The sequence below is a fragment of the Alexandromys fortis genome, unplaced genomic scaffold, assembly GCF_014885135.2.
Source record: "Alexandromys fortis isolate MF-2015 unplaced genomic scaffold, M_Fortis_MF-2015_v1.1 scaffold_39, whole genome shotgun sequence".
NCBI classification, from domain to species: domain Eukaryota; kingdom Metazoa; phylum Chordata; class Mammalia; order Rodentia; family Cricetidae; genus Alexandromys; species Alexandromys fortis.
The window spans coordinates 13,464,163-13,489,656 of NW_026067918.1; the positions used below are offsets into that span (position 1 = coordinate 13,464,163).

Below are 25,494 nucleotides of genomic sequence, written 5' to 3' on the forward strand. Positions count from 1 at the left end.
GTCACCAAGCATGACTCTACCCGCTGAGGGGCACCACCAGACCCAGCACTGCTGAAATCACATGGGAGACAGAGCAGGAGTCTCAAGATTTTATTGCCGGTCACAAAAAGGACTCATACAACACCACGTGAGTCCCTCAAGGTCCCCACGGCAGGGTGAGGGAGGCAGGCCTTTCTGGGCTGGTTTATAAATCCATTCCTTTGTCTAACCAGACACTAGAGACAACACAGAGCTTTTAAGGAACGTTCTAGGTTGAACGAGAGCTAACCAGATGCTTATCAGTTTTGGGCTAACCACCGACTGGGACGAGACCCCTTCTGAGCACCCTATTTGCACCCCCACTCGGAGGTTCTCCAGGCTGGCCAGGATGCAGCTGTATGTGGCCACCTGTGGACAGACACTGAAGATACCACTGCTGAGTCTCTGCTGGACACAGGTTTAGGGGCCTTGACCCCCCAAAAGGCTGCCTTACAAGATCCACCATGGCTTATCCCCAAGCCCATACATACAAGCTGGCTGCCCTGTGGGCCCATGAGGCTGTGCCTACCTACATTCCCCAGGGACCTTAGAGACCTCAACTTTTCTGTGTTATCCTCTGTTCTGGCCATGTCACCTGCTTCTCACACCAGCCAAGTGCTGCTGAGGTTTTGCTCTAGTGTCTGGTTTGGCACCAACTGAGCCGATGCCCAGAGTGACGTGAAGGTGGAGATATTCTGTTCACACCGCAGCTCGTGGTCTCCAGCGGCCCCACTAGAGGGCTGCTCCCTCTAGGGTGTGGTGCTGGAACCTGAAGCCCAGGTCAGGGACTGGACAGAGGGAGCAGAGACAGTGCTCACACGTGGTTTAATGTGGAAAGGGCACAGCATCAAGAGCAGCACTTTTACCATTGGTGTAAAAATCAGTCCAGACGTGGTGCTTTACACTGACAGTCGCAATAAATTCAAAACCCAAGTAGCGATTTGAATCTTTTCTTGGAAAACAAAGTCAGTGTCCGGTGCGGTCCGCAGGGTCAGCATGGCCCTGCATCATGGGTGCAGCCGGGGTACTGGGGGCCAAGGGCCATGGGCTACAGTGTCTGCTGGGGTCCTCAACCTCCAGGAACCAGCCCTCTCCATACCCTGCCCCGCAGTGGGCAGGACCAGGATAAAAAGGGGCTCCAGCCAGCAGCCTGTGTGTAGTGGGTCTGGAAACCTCACCAGAAATTTGCCCCACATGGCTTCTGCCGTTTTAAGGGGTTCTAGAATGAGCAATGGGGGTCTTTCCCAGCAATGCAATAAATATGAGAATTTATGGAGAAACAGCCAGCGTGGCAGAGGCCACACGGCAGAAAAGGCTCAGTTTGGCTTCTGCACGTCTCCACTGACTCTTCACAGACCAGGGTGTCTCCAAGTCAATGGCTCTGGAAACCCCACTAGGTAGCTGGGACACGTGATGGTCCTGTTTCTAGCAGCCACCAAGGGAGGGGGTGGTGCTGGGCCACTGGGAGCAGGGGGTCCCACCAGCAGGACCCTCCCAGTCCCTGCATTTAGGGTGTGGTGGGGATTGGAGCATCTCTGATGGCGGGTATGGAGCGTGGCTTCATGTAGGTCTAGCCCTCCCGCACACTCACTCGAGGCTCAGCCAGGGAGCTGTGGATGATGTTGATGATGGACTCCAGGCCGCTGCCCTCCAGCAGCGTGCGGTGGTCTCCCTCGATGATGTGCACAGAAACCTTCCCGTCGCACACCTGCAAATGTGGACATCTCACTGTGACGCCACCAGCCAGTGCGCCTCTGCAGATGCGTCTGCCTCGCCCGCCCCACTCACCTGAGAGAGGTTGTAGTCGACACCCAGGTCCTCACCGTAAGTACCGCCTGTCTTGGCACGCAACAGCGTTACATTGCCATGGTACTTGGCCTTGGGTTTATACTGCTCGGCTGCCCGCAGCTTGTAGTAGAAGGACAGGGCAGCAAAGCTTAGCTCACGGCGGTCCAGGCTGTGGTGGCTTTTGGTGATGAGGTCAACAGCAGCAGTCACCCGGTCCTCCAGGCTTTTCAGTGGTAGCAGGGCCTCTAGAATCTGGAGGGAACAGTTCTGAGTATTGGGGTGGGACCAGTGTGCCCCGCCTTCCACTGGGGAGACAGGGATCTAAAGAAGCACCCCATCTCTCTGGTCCATGTCATTCTCAGCTCCAGTCTGCCTTTCCTGCCCACTGCAGGTATCTCCTGACCTACCTTGTTATGCTCTGCATCAATGAACTGCTTTGCGAAGAAGCATATGGCCTCAGCCTCGGCTTCGGCCTCACAGCCTGGGGTCATCTTTGCCCGATAGCTCTGTCACGGGAGGAGACACCGCTGCACCAAGTGTCAAAGGACCAGGACCCTCCCAGAAGAAATGTGTTCACATCCAAGACACAGGCAGCACTTAGGACCAGTTGGCCCAGCTCTTACCTGGGTGTAGGCCAGCACGAAGGTGTGTGAGCCGTCAAACAGGAAGAGGCTGTTGTGGGTGGGGGCTGGGCCCTGCTGGGCCTGCAGCTGAGAACACATCTCAAAGGCTACGCAGGCCCCGAAGGAGTACCCAGCCACTCGGTAGGGCCCCTCGGGCTGTACCTGCTTGATGCAGTCGATGTAGTAAGCAGCCAGGTTCGGAATGCTGTCCAGAGGAGCCGCTGCAAGACAGCACAGGGCTCAGTACTTAGTGGGGAATGGAGCCCCCAGGGCACAAGCGCCGCCCCAGCACATGCACGGTACCTTGGGTGCACTGCAGGCCGTAGGTGGGCACGCTGAGCTTGGCAGCCAGGCTGTGGAACACAGTGGTGGAGCCTTCAATGGGATGCACCAGGAACAGAGGCCGCTCAGAGCTCTGCACCGAATTGAGCCGAGTGAGGGTTGGGCCCTCGGGGTTCACAAGCAGGGTGCTCAGGTTCAGGGCCGAGTCATTCTTGGACTTGGGGGCTGTCACCTCTGTAAGGACAGAGTATGATCTAGGTTAGCTTTGGCATGTGGGTTCTGGTACACTATACATGTACTAAGCACTGGTCCCAAATACTCTTTGGTTTTTTGTTTGTTTTTTCAAGACAGGGTTTCTCTGTAGCTTTGGAGCCCGCCTGTCCTGGCACGTGCTCTGTAGACCAGGTTGGTCTTGAACTCACAGAGCTCCAACTGCCTCTGCCTCCCGAGTGCTGGAAGCTCAGATGGGACACACGAAGACCCTCTCATAACCTGCTGCTGGGTACACACCACTCGCTGAGCCAGTGTTGGAGGACAGTTCTTGCAGCTTCCGAAGCGTGAGTTGCCGCACTTCACGCATGGGCAGCACCAGGTCATGTTCACGTTCCAGGATCTGGCGTACTTCTACACCCATGAGTGAGTCCAGGCCGAGATCTGCCAGCGAGCTGTCCATGTTAATACCCGCCAGGTCTCGGATGCCTGCCAAAGGGGATTTTTTATTTAGAAGGGGAGGGGGGTGAGGACAACCTGGACATGGAAACCAGGCACAGGCTGGGAGTGCTGGCCTAGAACAAATCTGTTTTTCTCTATAAACAAACATCACTGTGGTCATAGCTCCCCAGGCCACGTAACCCTGTCCTCTGCTTCTATAGATGGGGAAGCTAAGGCTTGGACAGCTAGGCAGGTTCCTGAAGCTGGCTCACCTAGGATGTGTGCTATGGACTTCACCAGATCCCGCTGGGCATCACCATCACCGTGGGCCACAGCTTTCTTCTCAGCCAACACAAAACTACTCAGGACCGCATATGGCTGGTTCAGGAAGATGTCCAGCACCTCCATGCAAGAGGCGATACGCTGTGGCAGTGTACCACCGATGACGGTGTCATTGGTACCCATCGCTTCCAGGACGATGCCCACATCACCGATGGCACCCCACTGCACGGCAAGGCCTGTGAGCAAGGGAGGCCGTGGGTGAGGGGCTCTGCGGGACGTGTGAGGTCACAGCACGGGTGGGCTGGGCAGAGGCCGTGGGTGAGGGGCTCTGCGGGACGTGTGAGGTCACAGCACGGGTGGGCTGGGCAGAGGCCGTGGGTGAGGGGCGCTGCGGGACGTGTGAGGTCACAGCACGGGTGGGCTGGGCAGAGGCTGGGCAGAGGCCGTGGGTGAGGGGCTCTGCGGGACGTGTGAGGTCACAGCCCACCTGGGAGGCCATCGTGCTGCCGCTGCTCGCATATCCGCTCCATGGCAGAGTTGGCGAAGCCGTAGTTGGTTTGTCCAGCGTTACCACGTCCACAGCTTACAGAGGAGAAGGCCACAAAGTAGTCCAGCTCAGGGCAGGCTTCTCGGGTTGCCCTGTGGGTGGGTGTTCGTATCACTTTATCATGCCCACAACCTCTCCAAGGCAGTCCAGAGAAGGCTACAGGTGGCAGATTTGCTCCCCCCAGACCCCCAGGCCGGCGGGGACCAATGCAGGTGGGATCAAATGGAGGTACTGCCTACCTGTCAAGGTTCAGGGTACCATTGTATTTGGGCTTGTTGACATCCTGGAAGAGCTCTGGCGTCTGGTTCTCTAGCATAGCGTCTCTCAGGACCTGGGAGAAAAGGTTTTAGTGCTTGCTGCAGCTCTGGGGTTCTACCCTGGGTCTCAGGCTTTGGAGGTATCTGGAGCCCAGGATGCCTTTCTCACCATGGCCAGGTTGAAGACACCTCCAACAGGCCCAAGCTTTGTGGCTTCAGTGATGAGAGCTCGGGCCCCCTCCAGTGAGCTGGCATTGCTTGTGGACACTAGCACGTGGACGCCCTGGCGCCTCCACTCTCGAACCTGCTTGGCTTGGTAGCCTGTGGGACACAGGGCTGTGGGGCTGCACCGGAGGAGAGGGAGTGGCCTATAGCCCCTCCCAGAACACCTTCCACCAGCTGCCCAAGGTGCCCCTACTTGCTTACCTGTGCGGATTCCAGACCGGGAAGTTAGCACAAGCTTCTGGGCCCCCCGGAGCACAAGCCACCGGGCCAGCTCCAGGCCAAAGCCACCTAAGCCACCAGTGATGATGTAACTCTTGTGGGCTGGGCAGAAGGTCTTGGCGATAGCAGAAATCAGGGTGGGCTGAGCGCCTGGGAGCACAGCCTCTGGCTCCTCCTCCCGCACCTGCAGATAAAGAGTAGTGGCTCAGAATCAACCCAAGGACCTTGAGATGAGGAGCAATGGTGTGGGAGTCCTTCTGTGTATGGGTGCTCCTACTCACTAAGGAACAGAGCTGCTTTGGCCTATGGGAGGGCAGAATATAACCAGGCTGGAAGAGATGGAGTAGGTGGAGCCAAAGAGACGCCATGAGAAGGAAGCCGCTGGAACCTTAGCAGTAGGCAAACAGCCTCATGGTGGTACACAGATGAACAGAAACGGGTTAGTTTAAGATGTCAGAGTTAGTTAATGGGACTGGAGAGACAGCTCCGTGGTTAGGAGCACTGGCTGCTCTTAAGTGTCCTTCGTCTCTACACACGTGCTGTGGCATGCAAATATCACAAAGAGAGAGGAATCAGAAAAACTAAACTCTGCCAGTCAAAGCCAGTGCGGGTACCCAGGGCTGCCTCACCTGGACAACGACTTTGCCAATGTGTCTCCCCTGAGCCATGTAGCGGAAGGCATCCTCCACCTGGGTCTTGGAGAACACTGTGCACTTGAGGGGTTTCACCACCCCATCCCGGATGCCAGCCTGCAGCAGGGCTGCCACCTCCCGCCAGGTCTCATTGTTCTCCTCAAAAAGTGCGTCCAGCAGGATCCCATGGAAAGTGACGTTCCTCAAGAAGATAGCCATGCCTGAACGGGAGAGTTACGGTCACCGGTCGAGACCCCAAGTCCCCACACTAGCCCCCCACCCCTGCCCCCAGGACTACTAACCCAGGGGGTGGTTGTTGGAAAGATCAAATTTGCCGATCTCTAGGAAGCGGCCATGCTGAGCAAGGCATCGGACACTGGCCTGGAGCTTCTCTTCTGCCAGGGAGTTGAGTACCAGGTCGACCCCTAGGGTGATAAACACAGATCCGCTGGGTCATGCGGGCTCAATCAGTCCAGAGGGCTAGACTGAATGCGTGAACCACTCCCTGGCAATGGCCCAGGTGGGCACCTACCTTTGCCTCCAGTGTGCAGTAACACATGCTGCTCGAATGACGTGTCTCGGGAATTAGCAAAACTGGTGTCATCGAGCTGAGGGAACCTGGCCTGGAGGTAGGCTCGCTTCTCAGCTGAGCCTGTGAGGAGAGAGGCCCTGGTGAGCCTGGGTCACAGAGCTCAAGGTCTGGGGTTCTAGGGGACAGGGCCCTTACCCACAGTGGTGAAGACTCGGCAGCCCAGACTGAGGGCGATGGAGATGGCAGCCTGGCCCACCCCGCCGGAGCCCGAGTGGATGAGCACGGTCTCTCCGCGCTGCACACGCCCTCGTACCACCAGGGAGTAGTAGGCAGTGGTGTAGACGACGGGCACAGAGGCGGCCTCCTCCAGGGTCCTGAGGACACAGCACAGGATCACCTCAGTCTGGGCAACAGCTCTAAGAGCACGTCACCCCCAGCTGCAGCCGGCCCACTTACCAGCTGGAGGGCACTTCCCAGAGGAAGTCCGGTGACAGCAGGACGGAGGTGGCCAGGCCCTCTGCGGGCACCAGCCCCATCACACGCCGGCCACTCCTGTCACGGCCTGAGAATTCCATGCCCAGCATGCAATCCCGGTTGGCCCATTTACCTGCAGGGAGACAGAGGGGAGGGGCATGCAGTGCTAAGGGTCCCCTCTTTGGGTTGTCCAGGGTATGGGGGTGCAAGTGTAGGCGGCCCTGGTGTGGGGAGCCCTTTCCTCCCCAGGACTTCTCCCTGGGTTGCACATGCACTACCCCTAGCCACTCAGCCGCACCTGGGATGGCATCTGGGGACAGCTTGCCCGTGGCGAGCATGATGTCACGGAAGTTGAGTGAGGCATAGTAGACAGTACAGAGCTGTGCTCCTGGGCTGGTGGGCTGGGCATGTTTCAGGGGAGAGCAGACCCAGCGGATAGAGGCAAGGTCTCCTCGGGTAAGGACATTTATGAAGGCATGTGATGTCTGCTCCTCGGGCTTGTCTGAAGACAAAAGGAAGCAAGAATGTCACAGGGCCTACCTGGCCGGGCTCTTTGTCCCCCACCTCTTCCTTGGCCTGGCAAGTGCAGGGCAGGCAGCGGTGGGCTCACCCTGCTCTAACAGGAAGTGGCGGAAGGCACCCCAGGCCCCATCACGGTACACGTTCATCACCAGGTCAGTCTCTAGCACCTTCCGCAGCTCTTGAGAGCCAGGGTCCAGCTTGGGGGTATGAGACGTGCTGCTGAGGTTGGACAGCAGGATGCACCTGTGGGACGAAAGGAAGGACATCAAGGTGGGTGGGAGGGCGTGAGGGTGGGAGGGGGGGCGGGCACCTCTCAGGGTCTCTCCTACCGAATCCGGTGTCCACCAGGCTCTTTGCGGAGACAGTTCACCAAGCCCACAACACCTGAGGTGGGGCAATCCATGGCTGTGAGCCACACAGGCTGGGAGGATGATGTGGCCAGAATGCTCTGCAGGACAAAGAAGGGTCAGCCTCCAGGAGGGTCCCATGCCAGGGAGGGCAAGGAAAGGTACCCAGCCCCAGGACCTGACCTTCAGAGAGTCCACCCACTGGAAGCTGGTATCTTCCACAGGCAGGAAGAGGGGGTTGTCCTGCGGTGTGGCTCGGCGGTATAGGAAGAGCGCAGTACCATAGAATGACTTCTTAAGGGCCACTAGGTGCAGCCCCTTCTTTGAGAACAGGCTCTCCCACTCGTCCTGTGTGACGGCATGAGGTCTGACGTAAGTGCCGAGCTGGTTGGGCTGTACTCAGCCCTCACCTGCCCTGCACACCCACCAGCAGTACCTGGCTTAGGAGGCTGGGCCCAGGCTGCACTGCAGAGGGGAGGCTGGCCAAGATCTCCCCAAGAGAATGACCTCTGAGCACTGTGTGCATTAGCAGGAAACCACCTTCCTTGAGGGCATCCACCATGTTGCTCAGGGCCGAGGCTGGGTTGGCCAGTCTGGCCACTGCACAGTTGCAAACCAGAAGGTCAAATGCACCCAGGCTGCTGGGAGCAGGATCCTCAGGGTTCCATTGGCCCTGAGCAACGTCATGCTGCTGCAGCTTGGCCTGAATATCCTGTAGGGCCTGGGGGTGCTGGTCAGTGGCTGTATATTCCAGTTGTAGCATAGGCTGGGTGTTGAGCAGTGCCGGGATGTAGGAATACAAGTGACCTTCTCCTGCCAGCACCTGGGGTGGGGGAACATCTTAGATCTGCTGCCTCTAGGAAACAGCAAAAACCTGGGGGCTGGGTAGGCATCCCTGGGCCTGTGGCAACGCCAGCTAGGAGGCTCTTTCTACCCCCCAAGCCTGTCAACGAGGTCCCATCTTGGAGCCCAAGGCATCCAGGAATTCTTTCCTAGAAGCTTTTCTTCTGGTATCACGTTCCTGGGCTGGTAGGGGTGATTTCCCCACAATCTTTTAAGGTCGAAGACCACAGAAAGCAGCTGCACCATGACTGCCTGCTTTCAGGTCTGAGATCACTCTGGATCCATGCATAGATACGGCCTGTCTACCCTTCCGGCACCCACCTCTACCACCTTCATCTTGAGGCTAGGCAAGTTCTCCAGGGCTGTGTCGATGCAGGCCTTGAGTGCCTGGGAGTTAAGGAGACCACTGATCAGAGGGTCTTCTGGCAGCAGGAACCTTTCTTGAGCCAGCGCCTCGCCCAGCTCCAGCTGCAGATTCCCGTTGAGCTGCAGCTGGCAGGCAGCTGCCAGCAGCCGAGACAGTCCATGCTGTGATGGGTCCTCCAGCCCAGGTGCTGCCATCTTCAGTCCTTGTTGGGTGGCCTTGGTCTGCAGAGCCTGGGCCAGACCTGAGAGGGAGAAAGGTCTGTTTTCCAAGGCCTCCAGCCAACTTTAGGACCCATTCCCCAGCTTGTCCTTTGGCCAGAGGACGAAGGGATGCAGCAGAATGCTGTGCCTAGACATGGAGAGCGGCCTTACCCTTACACAGCTGCAGCTCCCTCTGTAGGGCAGGGCTCTCAGACAGGCACCCAGCCTCCACGTGGGGTGTGAAAATGAACTTCTCCAAGGTGGGAACCAGTTGTTCCTGCTGCCGCCGTGGGGCTGCTGTTGTGTGTATCCTTGACATGTGGACCCCACCAGACACCGTGCTGCCCAGACAGAGGCTTCTCGTCACATCGGCCACTATGGAGACACACTGGTCAGCATCGGCAGTGCCCAGCAAGGACACAGGTGCACAGAGTGAGGGTCAGAGCTACCTTGATTCTCCCCCTCCAGCGTGTACACCTTCTGCAGGTGGGTTGCAGGGTCAATGTGGATGGACGTCACTCGGGTAGGTAGCCGCAGACTCTGCTGACTGTCACCCAGAAGGAAGACCTGTAGCATGGTGTCCAGGAAGGTCACCCAGTTGTCTTTCCAGAGCAGCTTGCCCTGTTCGCCTGCAGCAGAGGGGCCGGGTCAGGACTCCAGATAGCACCTGCTCCAGGGGCCTCTATTTCCCCCAGTGGGAGGAGATGGTCCCTGGCAATCGTGCTTAGACTCTGGGATGCTCCTGCCCACCTTTAAGGCTGGCCTCAAAGATGCCCTGGAAGTGAGGGCCATAATCATATCCACGCAGCCTAAACTCCTTGTACACTTCTGTCTGGGTCAAGCGGGAGGCAGGGGCAGACTCAGGGGCATTCAGGTCTGCAGGGTGGTCGAAGAGCTTGGAGTCAGGGTCTTCCCATTGGTACACTTTTCCTGTAGGAGACGGAACAGCAGGAGGGCCTGAGCGCAGGGCCGGCTGGGATGGGGTCCCAGGCCCCACAGGTCCAGCCAGGTCCCACTTACCACTCACTATCAGGTTGCTACTGTCAGACACTTCAAAGGCATGGGAGGCTTCTAGCAGCCGCACCTCCAGAGACACAGTCCCTGCAGAGAAGAAAGGTCAGAGCAGAGTCCTCAACATCCCAACGGCCTCTGCTGAGGGTGTCCCTTACCTGTCTTGGGCAATATGGTGGCCTGATGAAGGGTGACATCCTCAAACACCACGGGAGTCTCTTCTAGGGACAGGCCCAGGCTGCGGGCCAGTGTCTTCCACACCAGGCACAGGTAGCCAGTGGCAGGGAAGATGACCCGGCTATCGATGCAGTGGTCGACCAGGTAGTGGTCGGGAGACTCAGGACCGGCATCTGTAAGGGACAGAGACCTCAGCACTGGCCCATGTGCCTGGGAAGGAATCTCCCCACCATGAGGCCCGGCTCACCAATGTTGTAGACTGTAGCAGAGGAGGAACTGGAGCCATTGGGGAAGTCTTCAGCAGCTGGGACATCCCAGGTCTGACCGTGGTCCCACTTTATGTGAGGGGAGATCAGAGGAGTCCCTCGGGGTGCCGGAAACTCCACAGGCGGGAACAGGGCATTAGGGTTGACATCGATGCTGGTGGAGAGAGCCGAGTGACACACCTGCCCCAGGTCTGAGACACTTGTGGCTCCATTTGTTTCAAGATCCCAAGATGGCCAAACAGGGCCAGAACTGAGCGAGGCCCACAGTAACCCCTCTCATGGAGGGTGGAATGGGCCCCCAGGAGCAGCAGGGAGCAGGGGAACGTACCCTGTGAGATGCACCTTGCCAAGGTTGGTGAGGAAGAACTCCAGGTTATCTTTATGGTCCCTCTTCATCAAGGGGATGATGGTGCAGCTCGGCTTCACGCCCCGCTTCAGGACAGCCTGTGCATGGCAGAGGGGGGCTGGGCTCTGACCTCCTGCACGCCACACTCCTCTCCAGTGACTGGCAGGCTGCTGCGCTGCGCCCCTTCCCCGGGCAGACCCGGTGCTCACCTGCAGCAGTGCATGGGGAGCAATCTCCAGCAGCACAGCATTCTCGGGGACATGCCACAGTGCTTCCTGGAAGAGCACGGGGCTCACCAAGTTGTTGACGTTGTACTCAGCAGAAGATGTGCGGGCCAGGCTGCTCTGCCACTGGGCCTCAGGAATGGAGGTGCTGAGCCAACGAGCTGAGCGTGGCCGAGGTTCCCGGATCACCTGAACACAGGAGCTTGGTTAGCAAGTGGAGTCAAGTTACCACACCCTTAGGTCCACGTATGTGGCCAGGCACTCACCTTCTTAAGAGCCTGCAGCAGCATGGGAGCAATGCTTTCCATGAAGTAGGAGTGGAAGGCAAGGCCACCTGTCCGCACCTCCTTGGCAAACACACCCTCTTGCTTCAGCTGCTCCACGAACTCACTCACTGCAGCCTGCAGGCAGCAGAGCCAGTGGTCAGAGGGGTCTGAGCAGGCAGGCTGTCCCTTGTCAGGAACAGTAGGGACGGGGACAGGTACAGCTCACCACTGGGCCCTTTAGCCTCCCGTGTAGGGCCAGGGCAAAAAGCAGGGGAGAGAAGTCCTGCTATGGTTGCAGGGCCCACCTGAGGTCCAGAGATGGTCACAGTGTCCTCAGAGTTGTGACAGGCAGGCACCACACCAGGGGGGCAGCGCTGTTTACATTCCTCCCAGGACAAACCTGCAATCAAGAGTGGCTGGCCTCAGAGCGGGTCCCCACCCACACCCTGAACCAGGATTCTGCCACGAGCAGCACCTGGGGCCAAGGGTGTTGTGGAATGAGATGACATAATGACAGCCTCAGAACTGGCCTTCCCAGGGCACTTTCACCCTCGGCTGCGTCTGATCTCAAGAGGAGGTGTCATTATGGAGTTAGCATGGGAAAGGGGCCAAGTCTCACCTCAGAAATGACCCTTGGGGGGGGTATCAGGGGTAAGTAATGGAGGAGCTGGGCAATGACCTAGGGTCAAGTAAGTAGCTCTCTGTCCCTCATCTCCCGTCTTGCTCAGGTCTGTGGGCTAAGAACTGAAGCCTCCTGTGAATACAACCGAGCAGAGTGGCCTGTCCTCTTGTAACCACGCTTCCTCCTCCAAGGCAGCAGCTCACTGTTTTGAAGAACCCAGACTTTGCCCTTTCAAGAAGATCCCGGTGTCTGAGGTGGGGCCCCGAGAGGATACCTACCAACAGCTGCCATGGACCCAGCTGGGAGGTGGGCATCCTTGATGCACTGGCCTCTCCAGTAGGCAGCAAGCACAGCCTCCCTCTGGGAGAGACAGCCATCGGCATAGCCACAGGCAACTTCTCCCAGGGAGTGCCCAATGATGCCATCAGGTTTCAGCCCCACAGAGGTCAGCAGGTCTATGAGAGCAATCTGGGGGTTGGAGACACAGGTCACGTCACTCACACAGCCCTGGGACCACTAGCCTCTCTCTGATGTCAGGACTCCTGGGAAGCCCTACTCTTCCCCAGGCTTGCTCTGCCCAGGGAAGCATACATGTTGGTGCCCACATCCTGGACTGTGTGATCCCGGAGAGTATAGCTCCTTGCTTCTGAGTGTCCCAGGACCCCTTCATTATGCTGGTGACCTACCTGGATGGCAGTGAGGCTCACAAAGGCATGCACGATGTCATCGAAGGTGCTCTCATCTGTGCTCAGCAGCAGGTCTGACACTTTTACTCCCAATGGTTTCACAGCCTCATCAGAACGCAGAATAGACTCGCGGAAGCTGTCCAGGCGCATGAGGCTCAGCCCCATCCCGCGCCATTGCGTGCCCATCCCTGTCCCAGAAAGCTTATCAGGGCCACAGCATGGAACCCTACCAGCCTTGCCCTCAGGGAAAGGTAGCCACCCCTCCTCCGAGGGTTAGCCTGGGAGCAAAGGGCAGGCTCACCTGAGCAGATGAACCAGAGTGGGCGTCTGCTGGCGGGCACTTGCTGCACTTCCTGGACATCTCCCTCAACGCCCAGCACAGTATAACCCCTAAAGGGCATGGCTGCTGTAGGGGTGGCTGCAATGTCATTGAGCATGCTCACAAAGGCCAAGTCCTGGCTGTGCTGGCGGCCTTGTTCCAGCAGGCCTTGCACCGCCTCTACAGTTCGTCCACTAGCGTGCAGCAAACGGGGAAGGGCAGCATGTGGGGCAGGAACAGGGGCCTGCCGTGTGTTGGGCTGGAGGATGATGTGGACGTTGGAACCTCCAAAGCCAAAAGAGTTGATGCCCACATTGCCACCACGAACAGGCAGGGGCCTATCCACCACCTGCAGCCGCCCATCAAGAAGGGCTGGGATTTCAGGGTTGGGGTTGTGGAAATGCAGGTTGGGGGCCCAAACCCCATGTTCCAGGGATAGCAGTACCTGCAGCCAGAACACATGTTAGTTAGGGGGCAGCAGACCCCAGCCAAGTGTGCCTACCCACCTCCCTAAAACACCCCCCCTCCCCAGTCAGGAGCAGCCCCAGAAGGCATGGAAGTTCAGAGGTGGGTCTTGCAGACAACTGTACATGTCTGCATATAGAATGTCCAATATAGAAACAGGCTGAAGGTCCCTACAAATGGACAGGCAGGTGTGAGGGTTACCCATCAGGAAAGGACACACGCCGGAGCATTTGCCGGCTTACTCCTCCTTTGCCATCACAGAACGAGGCGTTCTGCTGAACCTGGCTGCCCAGATGCGTCCTCAGAACTGCCCATCCTTTTCGCAGGCTAGGGTTTCCTCTGTCCAGAAGACCACAGGGTAGCCCCGTCCTGCCTGCCTTCTCGGCCACAGTGCAGGCAGGAGCCCACAGGTAGGTAAGTGGTGGTCACAGTACACAGCTACCCACATATTGGAGACTTATGACTCACAGAGCCCAGCCTGCTCACCTTAGCCAGGGCTGCAAGTCCTGAGGCAGGCTCAGGGTGCCCCATGTTGGATTTGGTGGATCCGATTAACAGAGGGCCCTGGCGGGAGGCACACAGGGCTCGCACAATGCTATTCAGCTCCTGGGGGTCACCCACCTGCAAGGGACACAAGGAGGAATAAGGCTGTAGCCAGGAATCTCTCTAGTAAAGGTGCAGGGGTCAGGTACGGGCTAGAAAGGGCTGTCACCTTGGTGCCCGTGCCATGGGCTTCAATGTACTCAAGGGACTCGGGGGCCAGGCCGGCTGGCCGATACAACGATTGGATGAGCTGTTCCTGGGCTTCTCCAGAGGGGAATGTCACACCTGGGGGAGACGGGGTAATGGAGGTATGAAGCCTTGCACACTCCACCTCTGCATTCTTGAGACCCATGCTCTCTTTGCCCTCTTTGCTCACCTTGCTCCTTGCAGCCATCTGTGTTGGTGCCAGCATTCAGTACAGTGGCATAGACCCGCCGGGCCAGGGACTTCTTAGTCAGCAGAACCGCCACCACAGCCTCAGAGCGACAATATCCATTCCCTAGGGCAGACCAACACCTAAGCCAGGCAGGTACTCTGGGACAATGGTGTGTGCATGTGTGTGTGTGTACACTCACACCCCATATGCCTCAGCAGGAGTCAAGATGCCATACTCTGTGTACAGACTGGAACCCTGCATAGGAAGCCTAAAGACCACCCCATGCCAACCTCACCTGAGTCATCAAAGGACTTGCAGGTACCCTCTGGGCTGAGCATGCCCAGCTTCATGAACTGCACAGAGGTGTTGGGTTTCAGCAGCAAGTTGATGCCACCCACAAGGGCAGCAGGGCATTCCCCACTGCGGATGGCATGATAGGCGTTCTGTAGTGCCAGCAGGCTGGAGGAGCAGGCTGTGTCCAGGGCAATGCTGGGCCCTGCGAGCAAGGGCATAAAACAGGTGTGGATACCCCAAGGCGGACACTGGCCTACCCAGATCTTGAGCACCCCACTCAGCTTTCCTCAAGAACAAGGAAGCCTGAACCCCAAAGGGTTGCCCAGATGGATGGACACATGCAGGTGAGGCTTATGCCAGGGCTGGGAGAAAACCAACCTTTGAAGTCGAAGAAGAAGGAGAGCCGATTGGCCATCATGGCTCGCTGGCAGCCTACCATGCTGTAGCCCAGGAGTGTCTCAGGGTCTCTGCTCAGGGCCTCCGATGCCTCGGAACCACTCACACCCACCCAGACACCAGTGTTTGTTCCTCGGAGCGAGGCTGGGTTGATGCCTGCCGGGGGCAGCGGTAAGGCTCAGGTTTGGCCACACAGGTTTGGGTGACAGGGGTACTATCAGGGGAAACAGTGGACCTCTAAGGTCTGGGTCAGTCTGCAACCACAGGAGGGACAGAGGACACCATTGTCCCAAAGGCAACTCCTTTGGCCTCTGGTGTCACTGGTGGGTCCCAAGGGCCCGTTAGCCAATGAGTTCTCTAGGGCCAAGGGCAGCCTGCCCCAGGACAGGCTGAGATAAGGAGATACAGGCAGACAAAGGCCAAGTGTCCAAGCTGGGAAAGCAGAGGATAGTGGGTAAACCCCCAGGGAGCTGTGCCCAGCCTTTGATAGGGCATGGGTAGCCAGACAGGCCCACTTAGGAACCTCCATGTTCACCATGGAGGCTGCCAGGGTGGCTGCATATCACGTGGAGGGCTAGTTAGCTCCTACCAACCTGAAGCTCACTCTTCCTACCATGACACCAACCCACAATGGCTGCCCACTATGGGGTCTTCTAGGCCTAGGAAGGAACACGTCCATGTCCCAAGCAGCGGGATCCAGATCTCTGTCTCCACAAGAGACAGCCTGTTGGACAGGACTGTTGCCAAAGCTGGAGGCCGAGCCCCTGCAGAACTACCTGCTGTAAGCCCCGCCCTCAGCTCCAGAGCAGCCAGAGATCAGGGAGTGAGGAAACTGGGGTAACAGGGCGCGCCTGGGACACCACTGGTGCACAGTTGTGAAACTGTGACCTACCCAAGGCCCCCGCCTCCTGAGCCAGGGCTGGGGACGCAGCCAGAGGCCTATGCCAGGCTTTCCCGATATCTCAAAGCCAAGAAGATACTATTGTTGCATTTCCTTTTCCTTTCCACAGAGCTGGGGATGAGACCCAGGTTCCTGTGAACACTGGACAAGTGCTCTACCACCGAGCTACCCCCTCAGCCCTCATGTTCTCCGAAGGGCAGGAGCACCCCAATGACCCACCTGCGTCCACAATAGCCTCATAGCTGACTTCCAACAGCAGCCGGAGCTGGGGGTCCATTGTGTGAGCCTGCTTGGGGTGGACCCCAAAGAAGGTGGCGTCGAACTTGGACAGGTCCTTCAGCTTTCCAGACCGCCTGGGTAGACCATAGAGCCCTGTGGAACATCACAGCCCCTGAAGCCAGGGAACAAGGAGCTCCTTCTTCTTGGGGAAGGCTCCAATAAAGAAGCGAACCAACCTCACTGTGAACGAGGGGTCCCAAAACACCTGCCAGAGCTGAGGTTGGTGACCACCCCGTCACCTCCATCCTGACGGGAGACCCGCTGCTGATATGGTTGGCCAGGCCAGCCTCACAATGCTGACTCACACCTGTCCATCAGGTAGAGCCACTCTTGGGCTCTACGTTAGAGCCCGTTGGGTGTGAGAGTCAAATCAGCATCGTAAGACACTGGCAGCCCGCTCAGAGTACAGGCTGCAGAAGGGACTTTCAGAAGGACCCAGTCCTCTTCTCCTGCCCAGCTTCGGTATCCTCCATGTAGGACCCAAGCAAGTCATCTGTCCTTTTTTTTTCTGACTGGTTCTCAACCTCACAACTATACAGGAATCTCAACGGGCGAGCACTGTCTCCAGGAAATGCCTTGGCAATTGACTCCCGATCCTAGGGGACACTCACCGGCTTTCCATCGCCTGTCATCGTCTGTGACCATGTCCACACCGCCAATGAGGTTGGCCCAGAATTCCTGCAGGTTCTCTGACTCAGGCAACTTGCCCGACATGCCGGCTATCACCACCTCCTCCATGGCTCTTCTCTGTGAGGAAGGTAGCATGGTGGGCCCCACACAGTCATTCCCAGCCACGGCCACAATGTAGCCATCGTTGCTCAATTGGTTAAGATGGACCCTGATCCACAGGTAGCACCTGAGTGTCCTGCACTGACTTTCTGAGTCACGGCTCAGAAAGCCTCTAGCAGTACCCATGGATGAGCCGAGTGCTCAGGGCTCTGAGCACCCAGAGAGCTACTTCTAAGGTTTTGATTCCTTCCTTTCGCACCGACATAACATGGCCTGATCCTACCATGCCTCGCTGGAGTTACATGGGACCATATGACCTCCAGGCAGTGCCTACTGGGTACCGGTCAAATCAGGAACTTGCAAAGAGAGATGGGTCTGGAACGCTGGCAACCATGCTCTCACTACAAGCCACGGGGAAGCCGACGCTTCCCTCTCCAGCCCTGGGATGGAGACTGGGTTCTGCTCAGGGCCAGCAAGGAGGCCAGGCTTGCTGAGGATTCAGAAGGAACAGGCCCGACTACTATGGAGTGCCCAGGTCTGGCGGGGCAGAGGCAAACACAGCCCCTGCCCATGGACCCCTCCAGCAAGATCCGACCCGGAGTACTAACTACTCCCCGCTAGCTGCGGAGCAGGGACAGTCCAAGCCTCTCGCTACCTGGCCAAACACCTTACAATAACCTGGCGGAGGCAGCAGCAGGGGCTGCATGAGGTCCTCGGGTCCCCAGGGCACTTGCCCAGGACAGTCCAGGCCTTGCAGCCGTAGGTCTAACGTGGAGGCTTCCGCGCCACCCTGCCGGCGAGGCCTGGATAGTCCGGTGACTTCCGCTGAAGCCCCTGAGGCCTCGTGCGCACCCAGACCCCGCATCTGGCCTCTCCGAACCGGCACCCGCGTCCCACCGCCGCGAGCGAAGGCCCCGGCCCCGTCCACGCGGCGCCCAGCCTCCTGCACCGGGGCTGGCGCGGCGCCCACGTGACAGCGGCCCGCCGCGCTGGCCTCCCGCGCCCCTCTCGGCCGCACCGCACCGAGCATCCGGGTGGCTGGCCGTCGGAGGGGAGCGGCGGCGCTTTTGTGAGCGCAAGAATACCGGGGATCGGCGCCCGCCCGTCCTCCCGCCGGAGCCACGGCACTCACGCCGCCGCCGGCCTGTCGTCCCGGACCCCGGAACGGAGCCGCGTACCTGACAGGGCTCTGGAGGCAGACGACGAGCGCGGAGCGCGACAGGCGAACTAGATGAGGACGCCGCTGCCGTCTCTCTGGCTCCCTCTAGGCCGCGCCGGCGCTATTTAAACCGCGGCCATCCCCGCGCGGCCACGCCACATGGGCTGACAGCTTGGCTGCGCCGCCCAGGCCAATGAGCGTCGGGGCTGCGCCCCGGGACCCGGCGCGCCGCCGCCGGTGGGGTGATGCCCGCGCGCGCCGCCCCCAGCCGGGACCCTGCGCGGGCGCGCGCCGCCGCCGAAGGAGCGCGCGGCCCCCGCCCGCTTCCGTCCCCCGCCCCCGGCCTCGCGCAGGCCACGCGGGCCCGGGCCCGACGCCCTCATCTCTCCCGCCCTCCCCACCCCCGGGGCCGGGCCAGGTGTGCACGGTGCGCGCGCGCGCGGCGTGGGACGGGCGTGCTTGGTCACATTGGGGACTGCGCGGAAGACACAGGGGCCACGCGGGGCCACGGGCCCGTGTCGCCGCCGACTTCACGCCGCGATCGTAGCGCGCGCGGAGCTGGGGGGGCGTGGCCTGCTCCACATCGAGACCAATGGGGTGCCGAGGCCGTCCACGACGGCCCAATGGCGGCGCGCGGATGGGCGTTGCTAGGCAATAGGGTGATGGGCCGGCAGCGGCGGCGAGGCGCTTCGCGGGCCCCCGCGCAAGCGCGGTCGTTGACCCTGGCGGAGGGCGCCTCCGGCGGGGTTACTACCGGTCATCGTGGCTCAGCTTTCTCGGACACCCTCTCGGTGACCACCTTGGAGACCAGGATGCGGGCAGGGACGAGTAGAGTGAGCAGGATCAGGAATACTGACAGGCTGCATGCCGCGGTCTCCGGAGTCCGCGCACGGTCCAGGCGCGGCCATCTGGCGAGCGGGATACCACCCCTCCCCCGCACGGTGGGAACAAAGGAGCTGCTGAGCGCCTCCCTGAGATCCTCGTTTCCGGGACCCTCTCCCTCCCTCCCTCAAATTCCTCTTTTGAAAGGGTCAGCGAGTTTGGGGGCGGAAGATGACAAACCCATCGACCAAAAAGAGACGAACTGCTCAGGGGGCCGCCGGAGCGCCTAGAGAGGTGGCTCCCTTCCCTGCTGTCCTTCCCCTTTAGGCCCTGGTCACCAAAGAAACACCTCCTTATGGGGCAGTGCTTTTTGTTTTTTTGTTTTTGGCGGCGGGGCGCGCGGGGGGGGGGGGTAGTGGTCCTTGACTGCCTCTCTATTGCTTGGTGTCTGAAAAAACCTAGATGCGAACGGGTGCCAGAGCTTCAGCCTTGTTTGTCAACCCTGGTGTCTAGCTTCCCCAACTTGATTGTCCACCCAGGCTGTCTGCGGAAGGTCAGCCTACAGGACTGGCAGGTGTGTTCTGCCCGCATGCTGACTTGCCCCCAAGTTCTCCAGCCACTGCCCCTATGTCTTTAAGGCCCATTTTATGCCTCGCTGTTGGCATCTTCCGCTGTCGTGTGTAGTCTATAGAGACCCCGGTTCCGTACCTGCACCGCCCCCATTTAAGGGTCTTCACTTTGGTGTTCGTTTGGGTGTCTCGGTTTTCGGGCCAGTTCAAAAGGCTTGTGCCTGTGCCAGCCAGAGCTGCCCAACCCCACCTCCTGGTGCTGGTCAGCAGGAAGTGGTCAGCAGAGGTCTGCAGCTCTCAGGGACTCAGGTGGAGGGGTTGTAACCAGGAGAGGCTGAATGCAGGGTCTGGGCCTGTCCATTGTAGGGTGCTGAGGTCAGAGCAGACATCTGCTCCTCCTCCTCTATCTCTCCATGCATATTGCAGGGCTACATCTCACATACATGTGGCCTAACCAGCAACGCGCAGCTGGCCTGTGAAGGAGCCACATCAGGATGGCCTTCCATTCATTGCCCCTGCTGATCCTGGAAGCACAATGTGCCCAGGTGGGCTGTTGTGAAGACATCCCATGGCTCTTGGTGTATGCACCTGCAGAGAAGCCTACTACAAACACACAAGAATGATGTGCAGATCTCTGCCACCTAGGTAGGCCTGAGGTTCTCACATGACACCCAAGACCACATAACTCATGTGGGCTTTCCTGTGATGTTTGTCTGGCCCAGCCAGAGAGTAATCACTGTTAGTATTTTTTTAAAGATTTATTTACTTATTTAATTACACGGGTGTTTTGCCAGTCTATACTTTGTGTGAGGGTTTCAGATCCCCTGGAACTGGAGTTACAAGCATTTGTGAGCTGCATGTGGGTGCTGGGAATTGAACTCAGGACTTCTGGAAGAGCAGCCAATGCTCTTAACCACTGAGCCATCCATCTCTCAGTATTTTACACATGTGCAGAATGAAGCTGCAAGATTCTCAAGACTAGTAATTGTCACAAAGAAACCTAGACCTGGGAGAGACTCCGAAAGCCCTCCACCAAGTCTGTCTTGGAGGACACCCAGCAAGGCCAAGGCCAAAGCCATCCTTAAGTTCTACTGGGGGAAGCTGGGCGGTGCTGGCGCACGCCTTTAATCCCAGCACTCGGGAGGCAGAGGCAGGCGGATCTCCGTGAGTTCGAGGCCAGCCTGGTCTACAAAGGGAGTTCCAGGACAGGCTCCAAAGCTACAGAGAAAGAAACCCTGTCTCAAAAAACCAAAAAAAAAAAAAAAGTTCTACTGGGGGCAGGAATTGGCCCTAAGACAGTTCAAGTCAAGGCAGGTCTCATATGAGGTTTTCAGAAGGGCATATGGATATGTTCCTGCGGTACTTAGGGTGATGGGCCCCCACCAGGCTCGTACAGTGTTCTTTGAGGACATACTTCGTAGGTGGCTACTCTCCCTCGCCAGGTTCTAGAGAACAACACGGTCAGTGGCAGTGGGACAAGATAGACAACTTTGCAGGCCAGGCAGAAGGAGGAGGGTTTTAATGGCCATCACTGGGAGGCTGCCTGTACTCACAGCTGCCTGCGTGCCATGTGTACACCTGCCCCAGCACAGGCTCCAAGCACCGAGGTGGAAGCACTCTTGGGTCCCCTGCAGGAGGTTGAGGCTTAGTCCTTGAGGTTATAGTTGCGGATCCTGGGATGCCGCGGCTGCTGGCAGTTTGTAGGTTTAGCTGGACGAGACTTGCTGGGTCTGGGATGTGTGGCTTTTGGTTGTGCTTCCAACTTTAGCCCTTTGACAGCAAAGGGGCTTTGCATGGTGACAGGGCTCTGGTCGACCTTCTGGAGAGAGCTGGCTCCTGGAGATGCTGGGCACTCTGTAGGGAAGAGGCAGAAAAGTGCAGGTCAGGGACATAGGAAGCGGGGGCGCGCGTGTGTGTGTGTGTGTGTGTGTGTGTGTGTGTGTGTGTACCCCGAGCTGGTCAGACACATCAACCACCTGTGAGCACTCATTCTGTTTTCCTTTGCAGGAGCCCGTAGAGGCCAACAGACCCCTCCCCCCATAATGACCTAGCCCTAGCTAGTGGCAGCAATCGTGTTGGATCCTGACTGGGGTGCAGTTTAAGAGGTCTTTGTGGGCATGGGCTCCATATATTCTTGGCAGATCCTGGGCCTGCCTCTCCCCCCAGCACACAGAAACAAAACAACAAAAGCATCCTGATCTGCTGTGTCCATTTCCTGAGGGGATGGGCAGGTGGCCCCACCTCCCGTTCATGACAGATCACCCCATGGAGAGTCCAGTCAGTTGACCCGCGTCAGGGCCTGAGTAGATAGGGGGTGTTCATGAACACTTCCAACATTCGTGACAGAGACAGGCCAGGGACCTGGGAGCTGCACTGTGCAGGTAAACACAGCATCCCTGCCAGTGTCCACTTAGGCCATGGTATAGCGAGCATTTTCCTGCTGCTGCCAGCACCCAGACTTAACGGGCAAGCCTCATCTAGCCCTTGTAGGTGACCATCTGTACTTGACCTTTTCTGTCTTCTGAGTCTTTGACACCAAAAGTGCATTTCTTTCCAGGTGGTGGTGGTGCGCACACCTTTAATCCCAGCACTTGGGAGGCAGAGGCTCCAAAACTACAGAGAAACCCTGTCTCAAAAACTCATAAAAAAAAAAAAAAAAAAAAAAAACACGGGCTGGAGAGATGGCTCAGAGGTTAAGAGCACTGACTGCTCTTCCAAAGGTCCTGAGTTCAATTCCCAGCAACCACATGGTGGCTCACAACCATCTGTAATGAGAGCTGGTGTCCTCTTCTGGCCTGCAGGCATACATGGAGGCTAAACACTTTGTACATAATAAATAAATTAAAAAAAAAAAACACAAAAAACCCCCAGCATTTCTTTTGTAAGACATTATTTCACTTCCCTAAAGACCTGTCCTTTCTCTCTGGCAGCCTGGCCCAGCAGACAGGAAACTTCTGGTTTACTTGGAGCTGGGGCTTTTGCATTTGGGGGAGCGGGGAAGACAGGGTTTCTCTGTAGTTTTGGTGCCTGTCCTCACAGACCAGGCTGGCCTCAAACTCACAGAAATCTGCCTGCTTCTGCCTCCTGAGTGATTGGATTAAAGGCGTGTGCCACCACCGCAAGATGGGACTTTTGCATTTTTATACTTTTTTCTTTTTAGGCAGGCTCTTACTGTGTAGCCCTGGTTTACCTGGAACTCACTATGTAAACTGCCTGGCCTAGAAATTGGGTATCCAGCCAGGTGGTGGTGGCTCACGCCTTTAATCCCAGTAATCAGGAGGTAGAGACAGGCAGATATCTGTGAGTTCAAGGCTGGCCTGGTCTACAGAGTGAGTTCCAGGACAGGCCCTAAAACTACAGAGAAACCAAGTCTTAAAAAACAAAACAAAAAAAAATTGGAATCGGGCTGGAGAGATGGCTCAGTGGTTAAGAGCATTGCCTGTTCTTCCAAAGGTCCTGAGTTCAATTCCCAGCAACCACATGGTGGCTCACAACCATCTGTAATGGGGTCTGGTGCCCTCTTCTGGCCTGCAGACATACACACAGACAGAATATTATATACATAACAAATAAATAAATAAATATTTAAAAAAATTGGAATCCACCTGCCCCTGCCTCCCAAATGCAGAGATTAAAAGCAGGCAGCACCATGCGCTCAGTATTTTATAACAGTCTAGTGGGTTTGGGGACCTAACCCCACTGCTTGCCAGCCTTGCAGGCTGGGAGGTGATAGGCACGGTTTGCTCAGCATTGATGAGTTCACCTCTCTCACCCCCATGGACCTGGCACAAGCTGAATGGGTATTGAGTAGGGTAAGAGTCAGTTGAGCCACACAGTGCCCAGCTGAATCCACTGTGCAGTGGGCAGGGGCTCCAGGGAAGTGACAGGCAGATGAGCCACCCTCCACCCTGCTTCCCATCCTACATTCCTCTCTGCTTTGCTGTGTGTGTGTGTGTGTGTGTGTGTGTGTGTGTGTGTGTGTGTCTTAAAATTAAGGGTCTTGCTTTGTAATCCAGGCTGGCTTTAAACTCACAACAATCCTCCTGCTCCAGCTTTTTGAGGGCTGGGGTTACAGATAGGTCATACTATGTCCAATTTTCTGAGGAAACTTTTTTGTTTTGTTTTTCAAGACCAGGTTTTTCTCTGTAGCCCTGGCTGTCCTGGAACTCACTCTGTAGACCAAGCTGGCCTCAAACTCACAGAGATCTGCACGCCTGCCCCTGCCTCCTGAGTGCTGGGATTAAAGGTGTGCACCACCACCCAGCTTGAGGAAACTTTGGAACACCTAGAACCAGCAACCTCATTAGGGCCATTTCTGTTCTAGCTCCTGATGAACCAGGCTCTGCTACCTGACTCAGGAGCCTTCTGGGAGCCTGAGCACTGCTCCTGCTGTGTCTGGTTCTCCAAACCCAGACACACAGATGCTCCCACCCCATCTGTCTCCGAGTCACTAGCTGCCATGTCACCTGGTGAGTCTCCCAGAAGACATCATGGAGGGACAGGAATCACAGACAGGGCTTCATGCTAGAGCCTCTTGCTGCCTCTACCTTTGCAGGGGCAAAGGCCAAGGAAGGAAGCAGCCCAGCCCAGCTAGGGGTCACAGTGGAGCGGTGCACGGCTCATGCCGATGTCAGACGAAATAGCTTCTAACTGGCACTGAGAGCTGAGCAGACCCAGAGCTGGGAGGGTTGACTTGAACTGTTCTGTGCAGGTGTGCTTAGAAGAAGAACAGAACATTCTGCTTTTCAGAGTCCTCCCTGTGGGCGGGGAGGAGGTACCTGGCCCAACTCCCAGGCTTCCAGGGCTGGGGACCCCAGCCTGCTACTCTGTAGGGGAGGCATGACAGTAGGTAGCATGTCCAGCCTGTCTGAGGCCCTAGTCCCTGTGACCAGAGGTTGGTTCCACCTGTGCTGTAAAACCCACTCTGCCTCTCTGGGATTCTACTTCTTCACCTGGGCAGCTGAGTAGACACCAGGGAGAAATCTGGATGGAGACTGCCAGGCAGAGTCCCCTGCTCATCAGCCTCCTGTTAGATCTGTCTCTGCCTGGCACCTGCTTGCGGAAAGTTCTAGTTTGTGGCTCTTAATTGAGGGAGCGGAGTTGGAGCCTTATGGATCCGTGTGTGGGGTCACTGCAGCTCATGGCACATCACCAGTGAACACTGGATCCTGGGGTCTGGGGGGGGGACCGCTGACCGTGTTTGGACTGGTGATGGGCTTGGCTCTGTCTGCACTGGGGCACCGAGATGTCTGACTACCAAGGGGCAGTACTTTCTGAGCCTCAGCTCTGGCCCTAGCAGCCATCTTCAAAGCTACTATCCCAGCTGCTTGGCTCCAGGATGTCATGTCCCAGCTCTATGGTTGCCCTGATGTGGCTTTCCAAAGGACAGGACTCAGTGAGGTCTCCAGAACCTGTCTTGGGGCTGAGGAGGGCTTGCCCTGGGCCCTGACTGCAGCCCAGGACTCAGTCCAAGCTGTGTTCCTGGGCCAGCTGACATTTCCAGGTCATCCTGAGCTTGGCTGCTCCAGCCAGCCCGACTTCGGGGGTTAACCAGCCCTCACTGCGACCTCTCCTGTCCCCGTGGGACCTATGTGCACCCCAGATCTCTTTTTTCAACATGAGCTCCTCTTTCCATCCTGCTTATCGATCAGGTCACATTACACCCTCTGGCCCTTCGAACGCTCGGAGGCTCCCTACCAGTTTGGCCTGCACGGGTGAATACAGCCGGCATTCCCATTCCTGTCCCAGACCCCTGCCTGCCTCATGCCTCACCGTGGGGAACCCAACGCTGCATGGCCAGCACGTGGGCTCCGTTCACAGGACTGCTGACCACCATGTCCCCTGAGCTCTGTACAGCAGAAGAGCAAGGACCTCAGCTAAAGCCACTGCCATGGAGTTCAGGAGACGGAGCCTGGGTGGTATGGTTCCACCATCCCTCCTGAAGGTTACTTCTCCAGGCGTGGACACTGGCCTGTCTCTTTCTTGCTGTCCTGCCTACAGCAAGCCATCGTTAGAGAGAGTGGCTTTGCCTACCAAGTACTTGCCTATATAACAACTTGTTCTGATTCTAATTCTGCCTCTGCAGGGGGTGGGGGACAGGGCTGAGGACAGCAGTGACAGCTGCAGGAGGGGCTGTACTGTGAGGTGGCCTGAGAACTGGCTTGGGAAGACACAATAGTGTGGGGAGAGAGAGAGAGAGAGAGAGAGAGAGAGAGAGAGAGAGAGAGAGAGAGAG

The 25,494-nt window shown here is 57.6% G+C and overlaps 2 protein-coding genes across 3 annotated transcripts in view; both read right to left on the reverse strand.

The window, feature by feature from the left end:
• Window positions 1-74: 74 nt before the first annotated feature.
• On the reverse strand, window positions 75-18,051 carry Fasn (fatty acid synthase). The gene is made up of 43 exons (XM_050140489.1): window positions 17,888-18,051; window positions 16,592-16,727; window positions 15,921-16,073; window positions 14,783-14,956; window positions 14,406-14,606; window positions 14,111-14,233; window positions 13,904-14,019; window positions 13,678-13,812; window positions 12,709-13,171; window positions 12,408-12,595; window positions 12,000-12,189; window positions 11,405-11,499; window positions 11,100-11,234; window positions 10,819-11,022; window positions 10,592-10,707; window positions 10,245-10,417; window positions 9,979-10,170; window positions 9,830-9,910; window positions 9,560-9,739; window positions 9,259-9,438; window positions 8,981-9,184; window positions 8,564-8,850; window positions 7,836-8,222; window positions 7,583-7,747; window positions 7,382-7,500; window positions 7,141-7,295; window positions 6,829-7,032; window positions 6,513-6,663; window positions 6,252-6,430; window positions 6,057-6,176; window positions 5,827-5,949; window positions 5,522-5,745; window positions 4,875-5,076; window positions 4,618-4,769; window positions 4,431-4,522; window positions 4,132-4,283; window positions 3,635-3,880; window positions 3,222-3,410; window positions 2,733-2,945; window positions 2,430-2,650; window positions 2,214-2,312; window positions 1,807-2,058; window positions 75-1,726 (listed from the first exon to the last, which is right to left on the reverse strand). The coding sequence occupies exons 2-43, from the start codon at window positions 16,716-16,718 to the stop codon at window positions 1,589-1,591; spliced, it is 7,500 nt and encodes a 2,499-aa protein (XP_049996446.1). The 5' UTR covers window positions 16,719-16,727; window positions 17,888-18,051; the 3' UTR covers window positions 75-1,588.
• A 1,951-nt stretch (window positions 18,052-20,002) lies between these two features.
• The window catches only part of Ccdc57 (coiled-coil domain containing 57), a 95,957-nt gene continuing 90,465 nt past the window's right edge, over window positions 20,003-25,494 (reverse strand). For both annotated transcript variants that reach the window (XM_050140496.1, XM_050140490.1), the window contains exon 19: window positions 20,003-21,113. In XM_050140496.1, the coding sequence (XP_049996453.1) occupies window positions 20,905-21,113 (209 nt within the window). In that variant the 3' untranslated portion in view covers window positions 20,003-20,904. The remainder of the gene's footprint in view (window positions 21,114-25,494) is intronic.

Coding starts and splice junctions, on each gene's coding strand:
- Fasn (XM_050140489.1), bottom strand. CDS start 16,718: ATGGAGGAGGTGGTGATAGCCGGCATGTCGGGCAAGTTGCCTGAGTCA. Junction 10,708..10,818: donor CTCCCCATGCACTGCTGCAG/GTGAGCACCGGG, acceptor TGCCATGCACAG/GCTGTCCTGAAGCGGGGCGT. Junction 9,911..9,978: donor CACCATATTGCCCAAGACAG/GTAAGGGACACC, acceptor TCTTCTCTGCAG/GGACTGTGTCTCTGGAGGTG.